Here is a 20,327-nt window from a genome sequence, read left to right as displayed (position 1 = left end):
GTAGTAAGTTTTAAAAGAAGGACATTTGTCAGACTGGTAATCTTCATCAGAGGCTGTTGTCTTGGATTTTTTAGCCGAGCATATGTACACACATGAATGGAACCAAAGAATAACCTGTACCCGACTGTAAGCAAAAACCTCTCCATTACCTTCCAGGAAGCCTTTGTCCACCTGGTCGGCCGGCTCCCTGGGCTTGGCCTTCTGTGGCTGCCAGTCTGTCTGAAGCTGAGCACCGATCTGGGAGGACCAGTAGTGGCGTCTGGCATCCACGGGGGCCATCACCTCTCGGATCAGGTTGTCCAGGGCTGCCCCGACCTTGTTGACCTCCACGATCTTGGGCCGGTAGTCAGTGATCTCTCGCTGCAGTGGCTGATGTTAAAAGCATTGGAGGAACAATTGAACCACTTGCCAAGGGTATCACTCCACAACAAACTTGTCCTATGCTAGGCGCTACGCTAAGCACCAACCTTCTTGTAAATAACAAGATACAACCACTGTCCTTCAGAAAGGTGGACTTCACGAATGCTGACCTGTGGTGGTCATTTGTAAGATGCTTTTCTGTTTTTTTTAAAATCTGAGACAAAGCTGTGGAGCTTTCTGCCAGTACGAACTGTGCGGGCATGACTCCAGCATGGGGATGAGTAGAGACATCCTCCAGTACTGCATACAGAACTGGCCAGAATGAGTTACGACGCTGGAAATCTCAGCATCTTAGAGAGTCATTCAGTGTGGAGCGCTCCATTTAGAAACTGCAGACTTCATCTTGGGAGGATTCTCCTTAAAATTTTGAGTTCTCTTTTTGGTTACGGGACATGATCACCACGAACGTCACCATGAATTTGAAGTGCAGAAACACCTCACAAAACCTGTAAGGATTGGGTTTGCTTTTAACAAGGGCAAATTTGAGATACAACCATTTGCCAAACCACTGGCCGATTTTGTCTGAATATGTCAACGCTCACTCGCCTAAATTCCTTGCTAATGATTTTGATAAGCTAAATGATTATTGGGGATTTTCTCTTGCAGCAAACAGAATCTCTTTGCTTACAACTGAGACATACTAGAAACCCTGCGCTCGGCTCATTACTGCCGAGAAAAATATCCTCACAATGCAATCTCCAATCTGCTTAGCTTCCACATGTAATTAGACCGGCATCTATCATTAAACAAAACCAGTAACAGAGGGGCACCCATTCACAGCACTCGTTTGACCCTCACCCTGAGCTGCTGTATCTGGAGGTCGACGGCCTTGGCCTCCTGCACCGTCAGGTCCAGCTTGCTCAGCTTGCTCTCCATGTTGTCTAGCCAGAAGTTGGTCTCCTTGGCCCGGCTCTGGTAGCGCTTGGTGGCTACCTGCCTGTCCTCTAGCTGTTGGAGTCTGCGGGGTGGGAGGCAGATAAGAGAGAGGAGGTTCAAGGGCAGATCCCGAACCAATTTTTTTTTTAGGGGGGGGATAACAAATTTAGGATTTATTGAAGGGATTTCTTAAGCGTGTTTACATGCCCTGGGGATGAAAGGAAACAAACTAATCCTCAAAATTGTCCTTCTCATTAAATTTAAAAACAACAAGCAGAAAACAGCTGCTTTTTTTGGGGGGGGGTCATTTGGACCCCCTTCCATCTGTCAATGAGGAGGTTCACACAGACTCTGTACAAATACTGCTGATGGCTCCGTAATGCAAACTCAGCGGAGCCTGAGGTCTCAAGTGCATGAAGGTTTGCATTTATATTCCTGAATAGTAAACAGAGCCTGTCACCAATGTTTTCATCTGAATGCACACAAAGCTGTAGCAACAGTGCACGGGAGGAATGGAGTTAAGCCTTAGTGCATTAAGGAGCCACTTGAAATGTTTTGGAAACATTTCACAAATACTCCATTGGGAAAACTGTACTGCACTGATGATGTAACAAGTTTTTGCAACACCAAATTTAGCTTCACAGTAATCACTTTATTCTGCTCTAAAACCATGAAAAAGAAGACAAATGAGGACATCATTTGTTCAAGATTGAGAGATTGCATGGGATGGACGTACCGCTTGGCCAGCACGTCATCCAGGGACTGCCAGTTCTGGTCCAGGTTGGTGAGGACGGCAGTGACGAAGGACGTGTCACCAGCCTTGGGGTGCTTCATCAGCTGCTCGCCCAGGTCATGGATGGTGTGATACTCCGGACGGTGGCTCTCAACGTCCTGGGAGATGAACTGTGGACAGGGAGGCAATCACCGACTGGTTATTCAGACAACATCCAAGATTTCTCCGTGAAAGTTATCAACTGTAACTCCTTGGAGACTGTACAAAGGCTATCAAGGTGGTATTTGTAGGAAATTTGTGGACAGCTATTTGTGGAGAGCAATGCTGGAGTAACACAACCCTGACCCTGGCATTTTTGCCAGACCTCAATAGTCTGAGTTGCTCAACAATGAACAGCTGCACCTAATTTTTGACTTGCAGCTCAAACTCCACAAATTTAGCAACAGGAGGGGCTTAAGACTCCGTACCTGCAGTGTCTCGTCCAGCTCGGGGATCTCCTTACGGTTGAACTCGGCCCCTTCCAGCTCCTCCAGCAGGGGCACCAGCCACTCCTCTAGGGTGTCCAGCTGCTTCTCCAGGTCCACCAGATTGGCTGACAGTGTCTGCAGCAGCTCGCCTGACAATGAAGGACAGAAAGAAGGTTCCAAGGTTAACTAACACTTGTAAGCCGGGTCTTGGCATGTGCTTCACTGGTTTGCCAAGAGTATCACTGGTTTTCCTAGAGTATCTCTGGTTTGCCAAGAGTATCACTAGTTTGCCTAGAGTATCTCTGGTTTGCCTAGAGTATCACTGGTTTTCCAAGAGTATCACTGGTTTGCCTAGAGTATCTCTAATTTGCCTAGAGTATCACTGGTTTGCCAAGAGTATCACTAGTTTGCCTAGAGTATCACTGGTTTTCCAAGAGTATCTCTGGTTTGCCTTGACTATCACTGGTTTGCCAAGAGTATCACTGGTTTTCCTAGAGTATCTCTGGTTTGCCAAGAGTATCACTAGTTTGCCTAGAGTATCTCTGGTTTGCCTAGAGTATCACTGGTTTTCCAAGAGTATCACTGGTTTGCCTAGAGTATCTCTAATTTGCCTAGAGTATCACTGGTTTGCCAAGAGTATCACTAGTTTGCCTAGAGTATCACTGGTTTTCCAAGAGTATCTCTGGTTTGCCTTGACTATCACTGGTTTGCCAAGAGTATCACTGGTTTGCCTAGAGTATCTCTGATTTGCCTAGAGTATCACTGGTTTGCCAAGAGTATCACTAGTTTGCCAAGAATATCACTGGTTTGCCAAGAATATCACTAGTTTGCCAAGAGTATCACTAGTTTGCCTAGAGTATCACTAGTTTGCCTAGAGTATCACTGGTTTGCCAAGAGTATCTCTGGTTTGCTTAGAGTATCATTGGTTTGCCAAGAGTATCACTGGTTTGCCAAGAGTATCACTGGTTTGCCAAGATTATGATTAGAGTATTACAAGACTACAAATTGTACACCAGCTACAAACAATGTTTGAGGAATCAATTTTACATTCTACAGTGTGCATTGTACACTGTAATACTTCCACACCCTACAATTAACAAGTGCTACTGCCTACGTGCTCGAAAATGGGTCCCCTGGCAGCAAGTGGTTAATCAACCATTACCACTTTTCTGGAAGATGATGATTTGGGGCAAATGTCAAAGAACCAACGTCAAGTATGTACAAGTGTCAAGTTTCTTACCGTGCCTCTTGAGCGAGGTCGTAAGGTCGCCAAAGCGGTCCTGGAAGTTGTCCACTTTGTCTTGGTAGATAGCCTTCTCCTCCGGCTTGAGCTGGCGGATCACGTCGGCCGTGGAGCGCAGGACGCGGTCAATGGTTGGGCGGTGGTTCTCGATGTCCTTCTCCAGGAGCTGAGGAAGAGCAGCCAAAATCCAGGGGTAACGTTAACATTGTACAGACTACACAAAAGTGTTTACAGGCTAGTTTTGATACAAAGCAATTCCTGGAATTTTTTCTATGGCATCAAGACAAATGAATAAAACAGGGATGGATTTGGATGGATTCAGTTTTCTTAAGTGGGTGTTGGCCTTTCGCTCAGAGTATAAGTAAGTACATCAAACTATAAAGTTATGCTCAAAATCTAGATGAGTTTAATTTCATTCAACAGCATTTTGCAAAAACAAATTACTGACGTTCAAATGTTGTTTCAACCCATTTACGACAACATCTACATCCGTAGTTTAAGGAGGAGGGAACTGGCGACACAAATAATTCATGAAAGAGATTTCTCAACTGCAGCTTTGTTTCAACTTTCTCCTTACTTCAACCTCTGACTTTGGAGATGTTGGTCCAACAACAGTTCCGTTTTGCTAGAGAAGAACCAAATTGCATCAATGCAAAGATGGAAGCAGTTTCATTTAGTCCCAATATTTACAAGCCTACAAGTGATCTCAATGTCAAAGACAAAGCGCCCAAGACAAACGTCAGAGACAAAGCCCCAAGACAAGAGGCAAATTTGAGATTTGTAAAGCCCCCAAAAGTTCAAAAGTCCCTTCTTCAGTAACTTTTTAGTTTGTATCAGAAAAAGCATACTGACCTCTGTTTCAATACATCACTCAGTTTGGTATCCTGATAAAAATGGACATAATGTGGGTGAAAAATGTTGAGGCTTCCTAGTGATTTGTACTATGCAAGATTCTCTCAAAGGTCTCTGATTTAAAAGAGGCTCTTGCGACTTAAGCCTCACTTATTTCAAGTTGGGGGATCATCTTTTACCCTGTACTCCTGCAGGTTCTCCACCAGCGGCTCTTTCTTGACCACGATGGCTGTTCCTTTCTCCATGTGCAGCAGGGCCTTCTCCTTGTCCTCCAGCCACTTCAGCAGGCCGTCCAGGCTCTCCTGGACTGACTGGCTGTCGGCCAGGGCCTTCTGCAGCCTGCGCATGCGGTCAGCGATGTCGCCTTCCAATGCGTCGTACTTCTGCTGGATGCCGGCTGGGAAAGCAAGTCATATAAATGTCAATATCTGCTCTTTATCTGACAAAACAGTGTTTGGCACATAATAATGAATAAATGAATAGCTGTGCATTTTTGTAGTTCAAAATGCTGTTTTAAACTTAATTTTTGACTGTTATTCAATCAATTATAGAAATGGCTTCTTGACATGCTGCGCAAAATGACACTTGCTAAGTTGAATACCTTTGGTTCGGTTGACGGTTTCTTTGATCTCTGGTTGGACGTCGATGACCTCATCGCCCGAGTCTTTGACGGCCTGGACATCTTTACCATGGAGGACAACGTCATCATTCAGGGCCTGGAAAAAAAATGTTAACACATGCTGAACATTGGTAAGGAGAAGTTGGACGATACAACCAAATCAAAGCCTGAAAGGATGACTGAATTGGTTTATTCTGATATTTCAGACAAATTAGTCAACATGAAGGTTTACATTAGAGGTATTAAAAGTTTGCTAATTAAGCAAGATTTGCACCTTTGCATGTCAAACGTATGAGCTGGTGATGTTTGCAGAGGCAACATATCAGGAAAGATATCTATTTTGAGAGGAAGTGCGGTCCTCATAAGGGCCATTGGTTTGGAATCAACATTTTGACCAGCATCCTGCCATCTTCTTCAGAGCATACTGGTCGACCACCGCAATCGGGCGCAAATGTCAATCACAAACCACTGGTTCTGATTGAAACCACACTTTTCCGAAAGAGATGTTCTGTGCGAACCTGGCACCAGTTTGCTTGTATAAAACCCAAATCAAAATGATGCCCATGGTGGCCTTTCCATAGTCTGGCGCACTGCCTCTGAGACTCAATTTCGTCTCTCGTGGATACCTTGAGCTCGTTGATCTGCCTCTGGATGTTGACCTGCTCAGCGGCGATGGGCTCGGCTAGGAGTTGGTCCAACTCCACCCGGGTCTCGTCGCACCAGCGGTCGGTGCCCCGCACGTTGGTGTTGAAGCGGCGGTGCCTGTCCAGCAGGGTGCTGAGCCGGTTGGTGTGGTCATTGGTCCGCACCTTCAGGTTGTCGTAGCGCTCATTGATGACGCCGACGTTGTCGCGGATCAGGTTGGTCTCCGGGTTCTCACGGAAGGCGCGCTGCTCCTCGCGGGTCAGCACGGCCGTGCGGAAATCACCCAGCTCTTCCCGGTACCCCTGTTGAAGCAAAAAGCAGGGACAGGCTAAATGACTTGATGACATTTGGATATGTGTATATCAGTTGGCTTGGTGGACCAAGTACTGTGCCTTAATTATATCATAACATCTTTAATCTGCATGTCATAAAAACACCTGAATGGAAAGATTTTCGGCAACAATGAACTTTGTGCACGAACGGATGTTTTTCAACATATTGAAGGGCTGACATGACAGGATAAACTTGTGTGTCAAAGGGGTAAATATGCTGAAGAGGGGATGACGGTGTTGAGAAAATAATTTTGCATGGTGCAATTGAGGAGAGAGAGAAAGGATTAGATAAAAAGTCTGTTGGTGGAGGGCATCAAGGCAATAGCTCAACATCAACTGGCCTTACACACTCTAGCAGGACAAAGGTGCCAGGCAGAAGTTCAATGCAACATCAATAAGGGGTGAGAGATGACTTAATTAGCAGCTTCACTTAGTTACAATTTTGACGCCACTTACGTTAGCACTGTCCAAGAATTTCTCCCCAGACTTGTTGAGGTACTTCAGGTCAGCGCCGTGGTTCACCACGTCGTCGGCGAATGCTCTCTGCTGGGAGTACTGGGCCTCCAGCTCCTCTGGCGTGGTGCCCACCTGGCGCTGGGCTGACTCCAGTGTCTGCTCGGCGGCCGTCAGCCACGTCTCCATCTCGCCTCTGTCACCCTCGAAGCGCTTGAGCTCCTCCGTCTGCGAGGACAGCTTGTTCTGCCTGCCGTAGGACTGGCCCAACACCTGGTCGTAGCGGTCCTTGAGGTCATCGGCCAGGTTGCGCAGCTTGAACATGTCCTGGTCCTTCAGTCGGTTGTTGTACTGGTCCAGGAGCTGAGTGGCCGTGTGGATGGATTCCATGACGGGCTGCTGACGGCTCAGGATGTCAGTATGGAGGGACTGGGGGGGGGGAAAGAAACAACCAAAAAAAACACTAAGTTTAGAAAACAAACAACTTGAAAAATAAAAATGACTAGCGGGTCTGTGAAGCAGCAAAATGTTTGCAGCCAGCACAACAGTTGATCCCCTACACTAATGGTTGAGATTCGCAAGTTTACTGGAAGAAAAGAAAAAACTGAGCCCTGTGTATGAAACCGATTAAAGGAGACTTGAAGACCATTGCCACTATGCTGCCACACTTGGATGAGTTCCTCTCACCCAAAGATTTTATGTGTTTGTGCACATTTTGATGCAAGCAGGTCAGGGACATCCCATGTTCTTTGTTTTTGAATCACTGTGTACCATATCCTATACAGAATCTCGAGTTCACAAAGGCACTTTTTAATCAATCTTTTCTTACGAGTTTGAATAATTCTGAGAGGGCCCAGTTAACTTTATGCATCATTTTATGTCTCGAGGCCTATATCAATGACATCCGTATTTTCTTTGCAAAGAAACTGTTAGCAAGTGTCATCAACAATTTCTCCTTGGCTCTTGTATTGTGACCATGCCCAACAGTAGCCTAAAGAATTCATACACAATACCTATGTGTATTCTTTTATAGCTTTTATTCAGTTTAGGAAGAATCTCTTGGTAATCCTAGTGAGACTGTAGAATTTACCTTGTGGTCCGTTGTCTGTTTGGTTAGCTGAGGCACCTCCTCGCTCTGGGGCTGCTCGGCTGCCAGACGCTTCTCCACTTCGGTCACCCAGTCAGTCAGAGTCACCACTGACTGGGTAGAATCGTTGTACAGCTTGCGCAGGCGCCGCTGATAAAGGAAAGATAAAGGAAATGATAAAGGAAAAATAAAGGAAATGATAAAGGAAAAATAAAGGAAATGATAAAGGAAAAATAAAGGAAATGATAAAGGAAAAATAAAGGAAATGATAAAGGAAAAATATAGGAAATGATAAAGGAAAACGTGCACAATACATACAAGTTAACAAATGAGTCTACAGAACTTTTGATTTCATTTGTTTGGTTTTCACATGAGTGAAGATGAACACGTTTGCCTTATTTTGACATCTTGATGAAACAAATTGTGACAATTTCTTTAAAATGAAATACATTGTGGATCCATACAGGAGATTTTAAAAGTTGAAACTGGAGTGCTTGATGTGCATTTGGTTTCCTAGAAGTGTATAGCTTTACATATTTATGATTAACATAGCTCTGTGTGATTTGCGCCTGGGAGATTAAGGGGTGACCTCTAACCCCACAATGATCAGACTCTTTCTTTTCACATGTACCTTTGGAAGAAAGTCTATTTCCCTGTCAGAAGAAAACAGCTGTTACGGCCCAAAGAGCTACTCCTGGTTTGGTGTGCATTAAAAGGTAAGGGCACCACACTGGAGCGCATAGCTTATCAAGGTTTTTTCTAAGTGTGAACAGTCTGAATTGTTCCCTGAACCTAAGATGTATGCTGCCAACTGCACCATCATTATTTGTGGCCCGAATGAAAGACTGGTGCAGGACCCAAAACAGAAGGTCACCAACATGTCACAAAATTCCTTGAGCCAATGTCCACTTCTTTGGCCATGTCCAAAATAACCTGGCTACGGCTCACAACAACATATGCACCTCTAAGAGCTGCCAGCTAGTGGCTTCAAAGATGCATGTGTTAGCTCTAACCGTAGCCATGTAACTCGGACACTGTCATTTTGGAGTGGGGGGGGGGAGATTTAAATTTGTTACCTCTTCCTCCAGTTCCTTCTCCAGTCGGTCGATGGTGCGCTGGGTGTCCGTGTTGATCTTGTCGCTGCGGCCATCCACCTGGTCGAAGTAGATGCGGAGTTCGTCAATCTTGTGCTGCATCTCCTCCTGCTGCTCGGGCGAAAGGCGGCTACGGTTCTCCTGCAGGAACTGCTCGCCCATGACGATGGTCTCCAGGACGGCCGGCTTGTTCGAGCCGATGCTGTCGTGCACATCCTGGGGGGGGGGAGGAAAGAGACACACAAAAAAGGCAATGATTCGCAGGAACAGACCGACAATGGCAGAGGTTTCCTTGCGTGACAAGATGCTTTGCTTTTTTTGACCCTACCTATGCATCTACTTTCAAGTTTGGCCAGTATTTCAAATATTCAGAGCAGAGGAGTCATGTAACTTGCTGGTGCATTTGATATCCAGATTTGGTCTGTGCCAAAGAAACGAAATTTGTTGAAGCTCGGATGGTCGCATGCAAAGGTGGTTATACTTGTTCTGAATAATTCTTCAAGACCTCAAGAATGTCAGTAAAGCTTTCATAATGGTATGAAAACAATGTACTTGATAATCACCAAGTCAGATGAGCTTTTGTTGCAAACTTTCAGGGAACAGTCAACAGATCAAAACAATACTTTTTCGCAACAAATTTCCAAACAACGACACTATAAACCAGCACGTACACCAAGGGGACTGACTCCACAGGATTTTTCTGAAACTTGTCTATTAAACAAGAGAAAACTGAATCAAGGTGGGATTTGAACATACAACCCTAGTGTTAAAATCAATGGAGATCTCCAACCCTAGTTCTTGAATTGTCCCACACAGTTCTCTTTCCTGCGTAGTTGCAACTTGTTTCTTTCTTTGAACTCGAAAGAGCGGACTGACCTGGAACTGGAAGTATTCCTTCTTGAGCGGCTCCAGCTCCCGGCTGGTCGGCTTCTTCTTCATCAGGCGGTTGTCCACCGTGGCGCACCAGTCCAGCCGGTCATTGACCACACCCAGCCGGTCCAGGAAGAGTCGGGCCAGGTCAATGTCCTCCTGCCGGTCGGCCAACTTGACCTTGAGGGCGTCGTAACGCCGGTTGGTGTCTGAGAGCTGGCGCTGGATGTCCGAATCCTCTGTGAAGGGCAAAGTCAATTTGAGAAAATGACAAGAGGCAGTTACTACAATGGCTGCTCATCCTGTTCATGCTTTGGGTGCACAGCTTGTTAAGTTACCCTTCAAACCAGCAATTTGGATCAGCCTGATACTTTTTTACTGGGAACATATAAATAGCCAAGGTGATTTTTCTCCTGAAATTTCTTAATTTGAAAAACAAGAATAATTTACTTTCAACTTTGAAAAATATACTCAAAACTGGGTGTAAAAAAGGACAGAATGAGGGAAGCGATGGGGTCTGGGTCCCTGTCTCACCCGGTGCCTCCAGCTGGGTAATGCTCTTGTCCATGCGGTCCTGGATCTCCCGCTGTTCCATCTGCTCCCTGGTCATGGTGCCACTCAGCTGGCTGGAGCGGTAGTGGGGCTTGGTGGCAAGGGGAACCTGCAGCTCACGCAGCAGCACGTCCAGGCCGTTGCCCACACGATTCAGCTCCTCCACCACGGGCTTGTAGGTGGCCACCTCCACTTGGAAGGGCTGCACAAGTGAATCAGAAAAAAATTAAGGAAACGAATGGTAGAGCTGTTTGGTAACACTGCTGGCCACTGTTGTAAGGAAACGTTTTCCAGAGAATTTCTTGCACCATTGGGATTATTCTCATTCAAAGAGGGCCCCAATATCAATCCACAATCAGTAGATGAACACCCAATTTCTAGTTTCAATAACTGCTGCGAGGATTGGAGGTCCGTTCAATCTAACCTCTCTGTAGAGAGGGTTTATTTCTACACTTGACCTTCTTGTGAGGTTCATTAAAGAAACTGAGAGAAAAAAAAGATGCTTGTTGACTTTAAGGTGTCGGAAAATACCACGCAAAGGCAGAGCAGAAACTGACCAATGTTAAGTTGGTCTGAAAAGAATTTAATGGGGAACAATCAAAACGAAAAGAATTTTTGTATCTCAATCACATGTCAATGCATCACCAAAGCTGTTTTGGGGAGAGCAATCTGAAATTCTATCTACAACTTCTGACCCCCAAAAATCGACAAGAGACCAGAGCCCTGGTGTCCGGCATTTCTCATAACTGCCATCCGATACTGATCTGAAGGTTATGTTCTCTTTTCCGCAGCCTCTTACCTTGAGCTGCTTCTCCTGTCTGTCCAGCGTCTTGCCGTCCATGGCCACGGGCTGAAGCTGGCTCAGCTTGCGTTCCATGCCGGTCAGCCAGCCGCTGGTGTCACGGTAGCCCTCGTTGTACTTGGCCGTGGCTCGCTGCTTCTGATCCAGCTGATTCTCCCTGCACAAAAAAAAAAAACCCTCAGTTTTGGGAGATGTACTTCTGCAGAACTCCTTCCATCCCCAACATTTACGTGACAAGTATCAACTACTGATTGACCAGGGTGATTGTATTGAAATCATGAAATAAAATGAAAATGGTGTTAGGACCCTGGCCAAAACTTCCTCTCACAATGTTTTCAGGACAAGTATAGAATGTGTGCAAAACTGGCTCTGCAGTGTTATAACTTCAATCCAGAGGTCACACACTGCTACTGTGAACTGGTTTTAACTTGGCCCACAGCCAAGTTTGAGAACAGTCAATGTGACACTATATTTGTGACCTCTGACACGGTGGACTGCACATTTAAATATCTATGCAAGACAGAATCAGGCTTGGATGCCAGGCTAATCAGACAGTAGTAAAAGTCGCATTATTATATCCTAGTATCGAAGTGGCCAACATGTTAGAGAATTTCAAGTCCTCAGGTCTAACGTCTGTGAGTAGGCCCAAAAGTGCCCACACACGGCTGACATTCCAAAGTCTCCATGAATCTCAAGATATCCTTTTTGTTACCTCAATTCCAGGAGGTTGGACAGCGTCTTCCAGTTGGTGTCCACGTTGCTGAGAACGTCATTGATGTGGCTGGTGTCTTTGGCCTTGGTCTTGGTGACAATGTCCTCACCCAGTTGGTGGATCAACTTGTACTGGGGCCGGTGGTTCTCCAGCTGGCTTCTATAGTCCTGTGGATCAAATCAGAAGGGGTCAAAGGAAATGATCCCAGTCGGTGCTCTGGGCCCTGCACATTAACCCCCACCCTGATAATTTAACAAACTCGCAGCATGAACACGTACACGTCATATGCCTAACTTCATGCACGATAAAATGTGTAACCCGGAGGATTTAGCATGGTCTACAAGTACTTTGAGGACGGCTGCGTTTTACAGTGGTGTCAGATTATGGTGAGATATGCAGCAGCTTGACATGGTAACATATCACAGCTGGGGCCGAAGAGCTTAACTATGAACACAGAGTAAGGATTCAATGACATCAAGTCATGTTTAATGCACACTTTATGACACGCAAGAAGCATAATCATGCATCAAAATGGGTCCCTCAACAACAAATTCAAACTCTACAGCGATACTGAACCAAGTACAGAACTTTAGGTCTTTAGAGAACGCTTTTCACCCGTATAATTTCTGTTTTTATCACGATGCCAAAATAAGTGATATACTTCATGGGAGGAACGGCTCCAAGACTCATTTTGCAGGATCCCATCACAAATGAAGAAGATCATATGCGTGCCTGGCACGACAGGTTTGACTTACTTTGAGTTTGCGACTCAGCTGGTTCATGTCCATCCTCATCAGGTCACGCCCCTCCAGCGCCTCGATGACCGGCATCTCCCAGTCCTCCAGTTGGTCCACCTCCCGGTCAAAGTCGGTCAGCTTGCTCTGCAGCAGCCGTAGCTGGTCGCCGTGCCGGTCCGTCACCTCTGCCACCTGGCCATAGCGGCTGTTGATGCTGTCTAGTTTGGACATGACGATCTTGGCCTCGCTGGGCTTGGACGTCTCCAGGTACTGGGCGGCAGCCCGCTGGACAGACTCCACGGCCGGCTTGTGGGCCTCGATGTCAGTGTGGATCAGCTGCAATCCCAAACAAATTTGGTCCCAAACTTAGATCTATACCCTTCAAAAATGTTTAAAATTCAAATCCAAGTAGAATTTAAATCAGATTACAATTTGAGACTGCTGAGGATGATACTTGCTTAGCAAGTTTACGTGCTAAGGACAAATCAACAACTCCAATCACGAGCAGTTTTAGCCACAAGAACTTCTGTCCTGGAACTGTCTCATGCTGAGCAACTTAAGTTTGGTCTGATGGGCACCCTGTGGAACTTAACCCTTGTCCTTGGGACTGTGACATTTTCGCCACAAGTCCTTTGGGCCCTGTGTACTGTATAAAAGTCCAACACAGTCAGTGAGCTCTCAGCATTGCTCGAGAGTATTTTGTTTACCATGCAGTCATATTTTTGGTCACTGCCTCCTATGTGCACTCGGGGCTTATCTGTCAGGTTCCAGACTAGGGTACAGCAGGATTTTTAAAACGGTGTCAATTGTGGGGAAGCCTGCAATTCCAAATCTTTTGAAGGAACAGGAAGCAGATGCACACTTCCTACTAGGGTGGCTACTCGGCTGTTTGTGAGTGTTCAGATATTTGGGACACCACAAAAAGAATGGTGGAAGAAAGAATTTGTACAAAAAAAGAAAGAAAAAAAAAAAAAAACCCAGCGGTGACCATCTCTCACCATGTGCTCTTCGATGTTCTCCAGCAGCGGCTCCTTCTTGGCGGCGATGACGGAGCCCTTGTCCATCTTGTGCACGTCACGCTCGGCCTGGTCCAGCCAGCGCAGCAGCAGGTCCAGACGCTCCTGCAGGCTCTGCGAGTCGGCCAGGGCCTGCTGGAGCTGGGCCAGCCGGGCCTTCAGGCGGGCCAGCAGGTCCTCGTACCGCTCTTTCAGGTCGGCTGTACGAGGTGAGGGGGGAGGGCAAATAAAAGTACTGAGTCTACCAAGAACAAAGTCATTAATGAACACTAAAATTACAATCACAAGGTTGGATAGATCAGAGGGGTAGAAAATCAGTATTTTGTGGGGTTAAGTGATTTTCATTTGTTATAATATTAATTGACAAATAACATACTGACAAATTTCTCATTCCTGCCAGAGTTCTTGGCCCAATCCTTGGCAAAGCCCCAAGCTATCAAAATGAAACCAATCACTCATCCCCCCAAATATATAAACAATTTGTGAGGCAGAGCTTGCACTGAACTTGTTTTGGAAAGCCGCTGGAGGACATTCCTGATCGGAATAGAGCTCTTTAACTCTGATTCTCTTACCTGTTGTCTGGTCGACTTGGGGCTTGGTCTCGGGTTGGGTATCTGTCAGGTCGGTGGCCGTGTCCTTGACCTTCTCCAAATCACTGGCGTGGGCCACCACATCATCCGTAAAGTCCTATGACAAAATAAAAAAAAACAAAAACCACAAGACAAGCCATCATTAAAAAATACTCCAACAAAAAAATCCCATTCAATAGCATGTCTCCTTCCGTGCATTCTGGTCAATTTTTGTGACCAACTTCATTTGGCACATTGGCACGGAGTGTGAAGACAGCACTGCATTGAAGTGGCCGGAGAAGGTATACGCATGCTTCATTCTTTCAGATTTCTACTGCACCACTGCTGTGCTTGATATATGCAAGTTGTCGGCGCATTCAGCTCAGAATTCTGAATTGTTGGGGTTTCAGACATTGCTCGCCACTTTGGGAGTCGCAGATTGAAGGAGACTGCCTGAGTGTGTGCTTTCCTATGGTGCTCAGTGGATTGTGGACCCACAAATGGCTCCATAGGAGAGTGCATGTGTAAACAAAGTGTGACGTCATCGGTAAATAGGCCTATTATGCTAACTCTTGGCCATTTTCCAATACTCGACTTGGGCTCCATCTCAGGCTTCAACTGTTTTTTTCACTTCCTGACTTGCAAGCGCAATAGTAAGTTTGACAGTGGCACAAAAATCAAGTAAGATGCAAAAGAGCCAAACATTACGGTACTTCAATTTAAGTTGAACGCTTTAGGCCCACAATCAAGGTTTCCAACACGAAGTCTGAGACAGAGATGAAGTTGAGTATTGAAAAATGGCCCTTGTTTTCTAAATTTTGAGCTCATTTCTTGGAGCCATTCCTGAGATAGAATATTCAAAGATGTTAACTGTCTTGCTTAAAAATTCAACATATACACATTATAAAGCAGTCACCAAGTCAAATTGCTGAGACTTTCAAGTTTTCTAGCTCATCCTCATGATCTTTTCAGCAAGAATGTTCAGTGTAATTCTTCCTGAATCTGGACTCTCTTGCTCTGTGACTTGCCTGGATGCGGTCGATCTGCTTCTGGATGGTGATGGGATCGGCACTGATTGGCTCCTGCTCCAGCCTCCCCAGCTTGGCCTCGGCGTCCGGCAGCCAGGTGGAGAACACCCCGACAGCTTCGTCGTAGAGCCGGTGCTTCTCGGCCAGCTCCCTCAGCCGGGCGCCATGGGCCTGGGACCGGGTCCGCAGGTTGTCCACTGTGGCGTGGACGGCGGCCGTCCGCTCCCGGATGATGGTGGGCTCAGGGTCCTCCTGGAAGTTGCGGTTGAACTGGCGGGAGAGGACGTCAGTGCGGAAGTCAGCCAGCATCTTCCTGTAGGCCTGGACAATGAAAGCAAGATGTGGTGTTACGTCATGTTAGCAAATTCACTACGCCAAATGTGATATTTTAAAGAACCACGGAGGATATACACGTGCACACAATACTTCAAATATGTTTACTATACTATTGCTATTTCAATTGCAGTAACTCAATTTTTCAAAAGGTCAAACTTTGGCCCAATTTACAAGCGGCTGTCATTTCTCAATGTCACTTCACACTTCCTTGACACCTCTGTTGCAATAAAATGTCTGTTTCTCGGACGTCCAAGGAGGAAACAGGAGCTTTGTTTTCCACATGCTCTTACAGTGGCATGGTGAATGAATGATTTCAGACCTCTGCAACTCCACTAGGGGTAAATTTGAATTTTAACGTTAAAACTTTTCCAACTGCTTGCTATCAGTTGGCACGATTGAAATACTGTGAATGGTTTAAAATTAAAGGATGCTCTGCATAATTCCTTTTTGTGAGCTTGTGATTCTTAATCACATTACAAGGAAATGTTCAAATTTGTTCCCGAAACACAAAATTATGTGAAGCAACTTTAAAACTGAGACTGTTTAGAAATTGAGAGGATACAATAAAGGTAAGTTGATGCACATACCTTGGACTGATCCACAAACTTCTGGCCGCTCATGCTGATGAATTTCAGGTCGCCCTTCTGGTCATTCAGGTCCTCGGTGAAGACCCGGTGCTCGTCTAGCTGTCCCCTCAGCGTCGGGTAGTCCGTGCCCACATGCTCCACCAGCTCCCGCAGCGAGGAGTCTGCCTCCTGCAGCCAGTCCTCGAAGCCTGTGGCGTCCTTCTCGTACTTGCCCAGGTCCTCCAGGGCCGGCACCAGGGTGTTGAGCCGGTTGTAAGACTGGGTCAGCACCACGTCGTAACGTGACTTGAGGTTGTCCTTGCCCTCGGCCAGCTTCGAGGCGTTGTCACGGCTGATGCGTTCGCCGTACTGCTTGAGGAAGGCCTCCACATCCTGGATGCACTGGGCGACAGGCTGCTGATGAGCAGTGATGTCTGCGTGAAGAACCTAGTTGTCATATTCAGAGAAAGAAACGATTACATTTTATACATACAATACAAACAAGCTATGTTTTATTCAAGTGTCATTTGGCCCATATAACAAAGTCCATTAAATCATATTAATGTATAAATCTCACTTTCAATTTGGAAAAGTGTCTTTTTTCTTTCACGGTTTCATGGCAGGTTTCTATGTATAACATTCTTTTCCAACTACCATTTAAAAACTAGAAATTCAGAGTCCTACATGAAATCTTTGAGACATCATCTATTTTTCAGGACCTGCTTTTTTAAAACCTTTTCACAGAAATTGAATTGAATAAACACCTCAGAGAATGCATCCACATAAGAGGCTCTCCCCTAAGCCATAACGAAATATAATACTGATTATGACCAGTTAGCATATTTCTTTAGAAGGTAACAAAACATTTCAACTAGTTTTTGCCTCAACACTTCTTGAGCTTAAGGTACATTCATGAAATGGTTGTCTGGAGTTGCTTTGCACGAAAACATGCTAACCGCAGACACAACTGGCATATCAAAAAGCAGATTACCAACCAAAATACACTGGAATTTCAACAGCATGGTGCTGGTTACCAACCATCTATTACTCAGCATGGAAATCTGCTCAGCATTCCCTGAAGTAAGCTGCATACCTTGTGGCTGTCCAGCTGGGCTGCCAGGGGCTGGGACCTCTCTGCCTCGGGCTGCTCGGAGCCCAGAGCTTCCTCGGCCTGGGTGATCCAGTCCATCAACTCCAGCAAGACTATCAGCTTTTCCTTCATCAGGGCCTCGATGCGTCTCTGCGCAAACCAACCAAACAACAATGACCATTTGAACAGGGTTAATTAAACTGGCCTAATGAAGCCATTTATGTTGCTGCAAGCAAGGTTTAGTACATTAGAGAGAGGGCAAACTGGAAGTAGAGATCTTAGAATATTGGTAATTATTCACCAGTCCTTACTTTCTGGCACATCTCAGAAGAAAAGATGCAGCTGACGAGGTCGGATTCTGATAAATTTACTAGAATTTAATGATGATGTGGGCACTCATAGTTAGCAACCAGGAGTCTAGTACCTAAAAGAAAGAGGATAGTCTAAACTTCCTAACACACCGCATTTTTGATACCCTTAGAAATGTGTGATATTCAACCCTCTCATGATGGTAAAGGCGCCTTTCCATATGTACATTTCTTGGGTGCATTGCACATTGCATACGTGTTGCGTTTACGCATTTCATTTTCACGGACACAAAAATCAACTCTGTTGACGTAATGTGTGTGTTGCGTTTGGCCGTCAGAATTACGCCAAGAGCAATTTTGACGGATACGCAACACTTGGTGCAAGGGTTGACGTGCATAAAGAAAGGCCCCTTAATAGTTGCATTGCCGCAGCCTTAATGTTAAGTAGCAGTCTGTGATTGAGACAGCTAAACAGTTGGATTACTGGGTTCCAGGCATATTCAATTTTACTGTCACAAAAATTGGATCGACAAGAAAATTTACAGTAGTGAAATGCACCAAACCAACAAGGACAAGTTTAACCATCAACAATTGACACATCTGAGTATGAGTACTGAGTGATGACCCAACTTTCAACACTTGACACTCACCCTCTCCTCCTCCTCCCGTCGCAGCCTCTCCAGCCGGGCCACGTCCTCCTTCAGCCAGTCCTTGGCATTCTGGGCTGCCTGCTCGTAGTCGACCCGCATCTGGCCCACCTTCTCGTTCAGGACCTCGCGCTGCTCTGGGTTGAGCCGCTCACCGTACTCCCGGTCAAAGTGGCTGACCTTGCTCAGGGTGTCGCTGATGTCCGGCCGCTTGCTCTCCACGTCTGAGGCCACTTCCTGCAGAGGGTTAACCAAGTTACAAATTCATGATCAAAGAAACCTTTTCTCCAAAACTGAGAGTAAAATTCTTAGGCAAGTCAGAAAATGCAATGGCATTTCAGCGAGTGGAAATCTTCAACCTCTCATTAACAATACTAACGGTCTGAGATCTCTCCATACAAAGCACAGATTGGTGTATCATGCAGCCAGCCACAAAACATAGCAGCAATCCCCCAATTTTTCACAGTCAGTTTCTTACATCTTCAAGTCTTCTCAGCTTAGCATACCATGCAAAAGACTGGACGCTAATGGATGATATTAGAGAGTCCTTCAAGCCTTAGAATGTTTGTATCAATCTCAAAACCTGTCTAACAAGTGATGTGTTGGATACTGTCCCGTCCAGGTACCATGGCCCCTTAATCTCACTTATTTCACCCAACAAAATGAATTGTGAGCCACCAGATCCACTCTTTGAGTAAAAAACCTGTTAAAAGGATCTTTAGCATGTAAATCAGTAAGAACTCTCAACCTTTTTCACACACACAGTACCCATTTTCATCAGAATACCAAAATACTTGGATACATCAAAACAAAGACCTCCCTTTGCTCCTTCTGATGCAAACCCAAACGAAATTGATGAGAATATGATGGCCTTAAAGACCCATTTTGTAGGATTCAGTCACAAATGAGGGGGGGAAAAATCAACTGGTGAGGAGGGTGACCATACCTGGAAGAGCATGACTTCCTCGGCCAGCGGCTGGATTTCGGTGGCCCGGGGCCTGGTCTGCTCTAGCTTGACCTGCACAGCGCTGATCCAGTCCAGATTGTCCTGGACGTTCAGAGTCTCGTCCACGCAGCGGTCGGCGATCTCCAGGTCGTCCAGGGAGATGCGCAGCTGCTTGCGCAGGGCCTCGTAGCGCCGGTTGACCTCGTCCAGCTCCTGCTGGATGGGGGTCTCACCTAGAATAGAGGGTAATAAGGCGACTATGGATTAAAAAAGCTTGAAAAAGAAATAAAACTATGTCAATATTGCAAGGCAAGATTTTCTCCATCTCAGGATTATGTTAAGTCAGCCTGCATGTATCATGTTTCCAAAAGGGTTACAACACAGCCCATGCTGCAAATGGATACAACTGGGTGCTTGTCACTTGTAGCACAGTGTAGATTTCCTAGGAGTTTGGAGTCAATTGCTTTGAGCCCTCAGAACTCTGCGATTACTCTCTGGGCAAACTCTCTGAGAACTCTTCCAAACTTTTAAGCGAACATGTGATTTCCTGTAAGCTAATGTTCACAAACACTTTTCCCTTTATATAGTTAAACATCTCGACCCTTTTCATCATTCAGTTGTGATTATTGGGGGAACCTTTGACCTCATGAGTGATAACCCAAGTGATGAGTGATGACTGAGTTGGGCAGTCTGTCTTCCTCGTATTTGTTTCTGAACTCCTGTTCCGCGACTCCTCTATAAGCACAGCTTGCAATGGTACATTTCATACAAGTCTGCCACATGAAGTTGAAAGTCCCCTCCATACCTCTGAACTCTTCGTCAGGTTCATCTGGGATGCCGGGCACAGCTGGCTCGCCCTGGCCTTGCCGGGTGGAGAAGTAGTGGGGCTTGCTGGAGACCGGGGAGGAGACATCCTTGATCAGCCGGTCGAGGTCCTTGCCGATAGTGTTGGTGTTGATGATGTTAGGCTCATAGTCGTCCACCTCTTGGAGCAGGGGCTGTGTGAGGGGTAAATCATTTGGACAGCAGTGTGGTAAGATTAGCATGGATAGATGCAACGGGAGATGTCAAGACATTTAGATTTAGCTGTCACGGTTTGAGTTGAGGTCTGCAAGGTGAAAAAACAATCTTCAACAGAAAGGGCTGCAATTTTCTTGCATTGGATATATGTAACGGCTGCTTTTTCTATTTTGGGCAGTGTTTGAACCACCTTTTTTGTAACCTCAAGGAAAGTATTTTAAAAACCTATGAGCCATAACTAATTACCAAAATACAAATTTATGACCAAAAATCTGCACTTGATCAAATATTGAATTGTCCTTTCTAA

General features: G+C 45.7%; 1 protein-coding gene across 17 annotated transcripts in view; it reads right to left on the bottom strand.

Moving 5' to 3' along the window:
* LOC110985497 (uncharacterized) overlaps positions 1-20,327 on the bottom strand; it is a 277,011-nt gene that overhangs the window by 96,034 nt on the left and 160,650 nt on the right. For all 17 annotated transcript variants that reach the window (XM_087148960.1, XM_087148955.1, XM_087148956.1 and 14 more), the window contains 24 exons: positions 19,806-19,998; positions 19,001-19,233; positions 18,058-18,291; positions 17,103-17,249; positions 16,031-16,456; positions 15,108-15,428; positions 14,083-14,197; positions 13,493-13,710; positions 12,513-12,830; positions 11,758-11,924; positions 11,043-11,202; positions 10,226-10,445; positions 9,698-9,930; positions 8,804-9,037; positions 7,731-7,877; positions 6,644-7,069; positions 5,837-6,157; positions 5,193-5,307; positions 4,771-4,988; positions 3,737-3,905; positions 2,497-2,645; positions 2,033-2,199; positions 1,219-1,378; positions 150-369 (listed from right to left, as the gene is read on the bottom strand). In XM_087148960.1, the coding sequence (XP_087005086.1) occupies positions 150-369; positions 1,219-1,378; positions 2,033-2,199; positions 2,497-2,645; positions 3,737-3,905; positions 4,771-4,988; positions 5,193-5,307; positions 5,837-6,157; positions 6,644-7,069; positions 7,731-7,877; positions 8,804-9,037; positions 9,698-9,930; positions 10,226-10,445; positions 11,043-11,202; positions 11,758-11,924; positions 12,513-12,830; positions 13,493-13,710; positions 14,083-14,197; positions 15,108-15,428; positions 16,031-16,456; positions 17,103-17,249; positions 18,058-18,291; positions 19,001-19,233; positions 19,806-19,998 (5,311 nt within the window). The remainder of the gene's footprint in view (positions 1-149; positions 370-1,218; positions 1,379-2,032; positions 2,200-2,496; positions 2,646-3,736; positions 3,906-4,770; positions 4,989-5,192; positions 5,308-5,836; positions 6,158-6,643; positions 7,070-7,730; positions 7,878-8,803; positions 9,038-9,697; positions 9,931-10,225; positions 10,446-11,042; positions 11,203-11,757; positions 11,925-12,512; positions 12,831-13,492; positions 13,711-14,082; positions 14,198-15,107; positions 15,429-16,030; positions 16,457-17,102; positions 17,250-18,057; positions 18,292-19,000; positions 19,234-19,805; positions 19,999-20,327) is intronic.

Source organism: Acanthaster planci, linkage group LG18, assembly GCF_054643075.1.
Source record: "Acanthaster planci isolate LZ-2023a linkage group LG18, COTS_SCS, whole genome shotgun sequence".
Taxonomy (NCBI): domain Eukaryota; kingdom Metazoa; phylum Echinodermata; class Asteroidea; order Valvatida; family Acanthasteridae; genus Acanthaster; species Acanthaster planci.
Note: the sequence above shows the minus strand (reverse complement) of the source record. Positions and strands in the feature narration are given on the sequence as shown.